This window comes from Erigeron canadensis, chromosome 1 (genome assembly GCF_010389155.1).
Source record: "Erigeron canadensis isolate Cc75 chromosome 1, C_canadensis_v1, whole genome shotgun sequence".
Taxonomy (NCBI): Eukaryota; Viridiplantae; Streptophyta; class Magnoliopsida; order Asterales; family Asteraceae; genus Erigeron; species Erigeron canadensis.
Genome location: NC_057761.1, coordinates 28,633,894 through 28,639,203, shown reverse-complemented (window position 1 = coordinate 28,639,203; position 5,310 = coordinate 28,633,894). Strand labels below are relative to the sequence as shown.

At 37.0% G+C, this 5,310-nt stretch overlaps 1 protein-coding gene across 1 annotated transcript; it reads left to right on the top strand.

Annotated features, from left to right (window-relative positions):
* The first annotated feature begins 2,026 nt into the window (after nucleotides 1-2,026).
* On the top strand, nucleotides 2,027-2,956 carry LOC122589068. Its single transcript, XM_043761314.1, has one exon. The coding sequence runs from the start codon at nucleotides 2,027-2,029 to the stop codon at nucleotides 2,954-2,956; it is 930 nt and encodes a 309-aa protein (XP_043617249.1).
* The last annotated feature ends 2,354 nt before the right edge of the window (nucleotides 2,957-5,310 follow it).

Here is a 5,310-nt window from a genome sequence, read left to right as displayed (position 1 = left end):
CTCAAGTACTGATTTTGGTCCTCCCCCGTTTCGGTATTTCAAATCATGGACCCTAAAGCCTGGGTTTGATGAGATTGTTACCAACTGTCTCAACTCCTGTATCACACTTGGAAGACCCGACCAGATTCTAAAAACCAAACTCCAAACCCTTAAAACAGAATTGAAAGGATGGCTGAAAGAATCAAAGATCCAAGAGAGCCATCAAAAAGCTTCCCTTACCTCCCAGCTTGACGAACTTGATGATATCATCGATGATCGTGACTTTACTGATGATGAATTGGCCAAATGGATTGAAACAAAAGAACAACTGCATCTGCTCGAACAATCAAAAACTCTTGATCTTCAACAAAAATCGAGAGCTAAATGGGTCCAGCTTGGAGATGAAAATTCTTCTTTTTTCCATGGATGCATAAATAGCCGTATTGCAAAGAACAGATTAAATGGCCTTGAAATTGATGGTAATTGGCTCACTGACCCCCCATCTATCCGTGAAGAAACCCTGATGTTCTTTAAAGAAAAGTTCAAGGAGCCCATGAAGCGCAGGCCCAAGATCATTTACCACGGCCTCAAATCCGTTCCCCCTGATGACTGCTCAAATCTTGTCAGCCCATTCTCACTCCTGGAAATTCAGCATGCAGTATGGGATTGTGATAGTGATAAGGCCCCTGGTCCAGATGGCTTTAATTTTGGCTTTATAAAACGATTTTGGGACCTTCTCAAGATGGATTTCCTAAACATCCTTCTTGATTTCTATCACTCGGGCACCATTAGTAATGGTTGCAGTTCATCTTTTATCACCCTTATTCCCAAAACATCATCCGCGAAAACCCTAACTGACTACCGACCAATCACTTTAATTGGTTGTATCAAAAAAGTGATCTCCAAGGTTCCTGCCAACCGTCTCAAGAAAACCATCAGCAAAGTCATATCTCCCACACAGTCTGCTTTCTTGTCCGATAGGAGCATTCTTGATGGCCCTCTCATGCTTAATGAGATAATTGCTTGGCTGAAAAAATCCAAGATTGAAGCTTTTTGTTTCAAGATTGACTTTGAGAAAGCCTTTGATACAATCAGCTGGGATTTCATTCTTTCCATCATGTCTCAAATGGGATTCCCTTCCAGATGGATCACTTGGATAAAAGGCATTCTCTCATCAACTCGATCTTCCATTCTTGTAAATGGATGCCCCACAACAGAGTTTAACAGCCAATGCGGTGTCCCTCAAGGAGACCCTCTCTCCCCGTTTATCTTCATAATCGCCATGGAGGGTTTCTCCAACTTAATCAGTCGTGCAACAAATCTGGGCCTTATCAGTGTGGTCCAACTCCCCAACAACGGGCCAAAGATCTCACACCTACTGTTCGCTGATGATGCCATTCTTATTGGCACTTGGTCCGCTACCCATCTTTCCAACATAAGCAGGATCATGAGATGCTTCTACCTAGCCTCTGGCCTCAAGATAAACCTCCAGAAATCCTGCTTCTATAGCATTGGCCTGTCTCAATCACAAACCGATCTCTCCACTGAAATTCTCAACTTTAATAAGGGTCAATTCCCGATCACTTATCTGGGCCTCCCAGTTGGAACAAACATGAACTGAATCAGCAATTGGACCCCCGTTATCCAAATCTTTGAAAACCGTCTCTCAAATTGGAAAGCCTCTACTCTATCAATTGGAGGTAGAATCACCCTCATCCGCTCGGTGCTTGACAGTCTGCCCTCATATTACTTCTCGTTGTACAAAGCTCCGGTTAGTGTCCTTAACAAACTTGTAAGCATTCGTCGTAATTTTTTTTGGGGAGGTACCTCGACTTCTAGGAAAACTCATTGGGTTTCTTGGGATAGAATTACCTCCTCTGTAGACGAGGGTGGGCTTGGGTTGGGTTGTCTATTTTCAAAAAATATTTCCCTGTTATCAAAGTGGTGGTGGCGTCTACATATGGAACCATCTGCCCTTTGGAATCAAGTTATTTCCGCTATTCACTACTAGAAAAGGAACTATTCTTTTATTCCTTGTCGCTCTGGTATGGTGAGCGCCTGGCATAATATTGCCAAGCTAAACACCCATCTGGAACCTTTCAATGTCTCTTTGCATAAGTTGTTCACAGGTATCATTGGTGATGGCTCGTCTATAAGATTCTGGATTGACACCTGGCTCGACAATGAACCATTATGTTTCTCTTTTCCTGCTCTTTTCAAGATGGAGACTTCTAAGGGATGCGTTATCAAAGATAGATGTACAGGTAATGGCTTGATATCTCAATGGGAATGGAACTGGTCGAAACCACCATCCGCACCTGACGAACTCCAACAGCTCCAGGCTCTTCTCACGCGAATTCATGGACTCAACCTCACTGATCAACAAGATAAATGGATCTGGGCCCCTAATCCGTCACATCCCTTCACTGTTAAGGCAATGAGAAACTACTTACAATCTACCTTCTTTGGACCGAAAAATTGGGCTTTCCCTTGGAACAAAATAGCTCCTTTGAAGTCCAATGTGCTTGCCTGGAAATTGGAGATGAACCGACTACCTACCAAAGATATGCTTCTCCAAAGGAACATCCTATCAAGCTCACCCTCCTGCCCACTGTGCTTTCATCACGAAGAAACAGCATCCCATCTCTTTCTTGAATGCCCTTTTGCTAAGGAACTATGGTCTTTCATCTTGTTATGGTGCAAACTCCCACTGGTTATACCTACCATGTTGAGAGATTTATTTCAGCTACACAAGAACCCCTTAATCGACCCTAAGAAATCTAAGCTCCTCAACCTCATTATCTTTGCCTATGTTGGGATAATATGGAAGACTCGAAATGACCGTATTTTCTCCGGGAAAAAACCTTCAATGAGATATGTAAAAAAAGAGCTCAAGTCCACCACCTTCCTCTGGATTTCGAACAAAATGAAACACCCCAAGATTGAATGGAGTCAATGGAGTAGTTTTAATTTTTAGTTCCCGTTATTTCTACTGCTTTTGTTGTCTTTTTTCTATTCTATTTCCTTTCCTGATGTAAATCTCACTAGCACCTTGCTAGTCTTTTACATAAATAAAATTTTTATCGACTGTTCAAAAAAAAAGAAGATATGTAGTTATTTTCTACTATAGAATTGATACAACAATTTTAAGAAAATAACTATCAATCAACACAACACCATTATGTTGTAAAATCATACGGGATTATTAAACCTGAAATATAACATTTATTTACAAATAAATATAAATTAATAGAAATTCGTTAGAAATCTTTATTTTTTAAAAATCTAGCTAATCAACACGGTTTTAATCCGGACGTATTAATTAAAACTTTAAAACTATAAAATATAATAAAAATATATATGTAATGCTTGTTATTGACACATTATAATTTGATTGAATTAACTAACACAATTGTAAAGCTAATAAATCAACTAACAAAATAATAATTTATAATCAACTAACCACTCGGTCTTAGATCAAGTGGTCATCTGGGTCCTCTTTGGGGTGCTAAGGGAAAGATTTTGGCTTGGAGACCAGCGATCGAAACTCAATTCTTCATGGTTTTGGACATTTACCTTTTCGGACGTGTGTAGACCATATTATTGCACCCTTGGTCTTCAGGGCTGCCTTTGCGATCCAACCTCAAGCATATTGTCTGCTTGGATGTTACTGCTAGGGTTCGATCTACTAACCAACTAACACGTTGTCCAGAAAAACAAATTTATAAAATAAGAGTAATTATTGCATTACGTAAATAATAAAAAAAAATTATAAAATATTATATAACAAAGTATTTCTTCTTTTTAATAAGTAATTAGGATTTTTCTTAAATATTTAAGGGGTTAGTTTTATTATGTTTTTGAAAATATAACAGAATCTAAATGACATCATAATTAAAGAAAAAAAACTTTATTTCATCCCCAAATAATAACTAGATTAATACCCGGTCGGTGACCTGGTTACCAAGTAAACTTATACGGTACGCGTTATAGTATATATCAAAATGAAGTTTTTTTATAAAATCGGACAGTGTTAAGATAACGAATCTTGTACATCTTTTATTATAACATATATAAAATCGATTTGATATATGTTGCTTTCAATACTTCAACTTATGCGAAATTGTTTCAATAATTGACACGGAAAAACTGGGTTAGGGTTATGAAATCTTGACCCGGTGCTAATTTGATTTTTTTGGGCACCTCGAGTGACCTTTTAGGTTAATAGTTCAACCCACCAACCCAAAATTATTTTAAATTATATTAAAAAAAAACTTAATAGGTCGGCCCATCCGACAACCCACAACCCATTTTACTTAAAATTAATCCGTCAACCATCATCGCCATTTCACCTCAAACTACCTTTGTGTCTTTTTTTTTCTCAATTGTATTGCTATAAATAAAACCATGCCATATATAAAACAACCATGTTTATGGTAATTTACTAATTATAGTAACTTTGAATTTCAATGGCTAGGATTATACCTTGTATTCATTTTGAATGGCCTAGTTTAAAAATAAAGATTTTTTTTTTTTATGCTCTACCAACAATAATATATATATATATATAATAACTACATGCATTCTTTAACATCCATTACTTTTATATCTACCATCACACCACTACTACTATCACCACCATCGCTCCCATCACTCGTCGACGTCGTCGCCACTGTAAAGCAAACTATCCTCACCCCTTTAAGTAAATAAGATTTTGAAATGAGCATATTACCTCTCTTCTTAATTCACTACATTAAACATCTTCACCTATTTACCTATAATACCCTTAATGAAATAAATTACTAACATAAAATCTTACAACCCTTAAAAAACCATATTAGCCCCTCTTACAACAATTAATATACATTCACCACCACGTCGCCACCACCACCGTTACCGCCGCATATCGCCGCCGATATCGTCACACCTTCGTTGCTACCACCATTACTTCCGCATCACGCGGACATTCGTATATTAACAATAAAATAAATAAAATGATAAGAATCTAAATGTAAAACATATAGATTCTCTATCGTAGCAAACTTGATAAATCTGTCTGTATCCATTTGCAAAATGACATTATTTCACATGAATTCTATTTTTGTACCCATCTTCCCATGAAAATATCAACTATCCCGAATTCCCGAGCTTTAGTTATTTAACATGTAAATTTTCAATAGCCCAGTTAGTTACAAAAATTTTAAATCGGTAGCTTTAATGATTGAAAAGTTATCATGCTAGGATATTTAAAAACCAAAAATTCTAAATTAGAAGTTTTAATGGCTGAAGAGTATATATTTAATATAATTGAAATGTTACCATATATATGAT

What these genes read in the sequence shown, in the direction of transcription:
- LOC122589068 (XM_043761314.1), top strand. Translation starts at nt 2,027, where the DNA reads ATGGTGAGCGCCTGGCATAATATTGCCAAGCTAAACACCCATCTGGAA.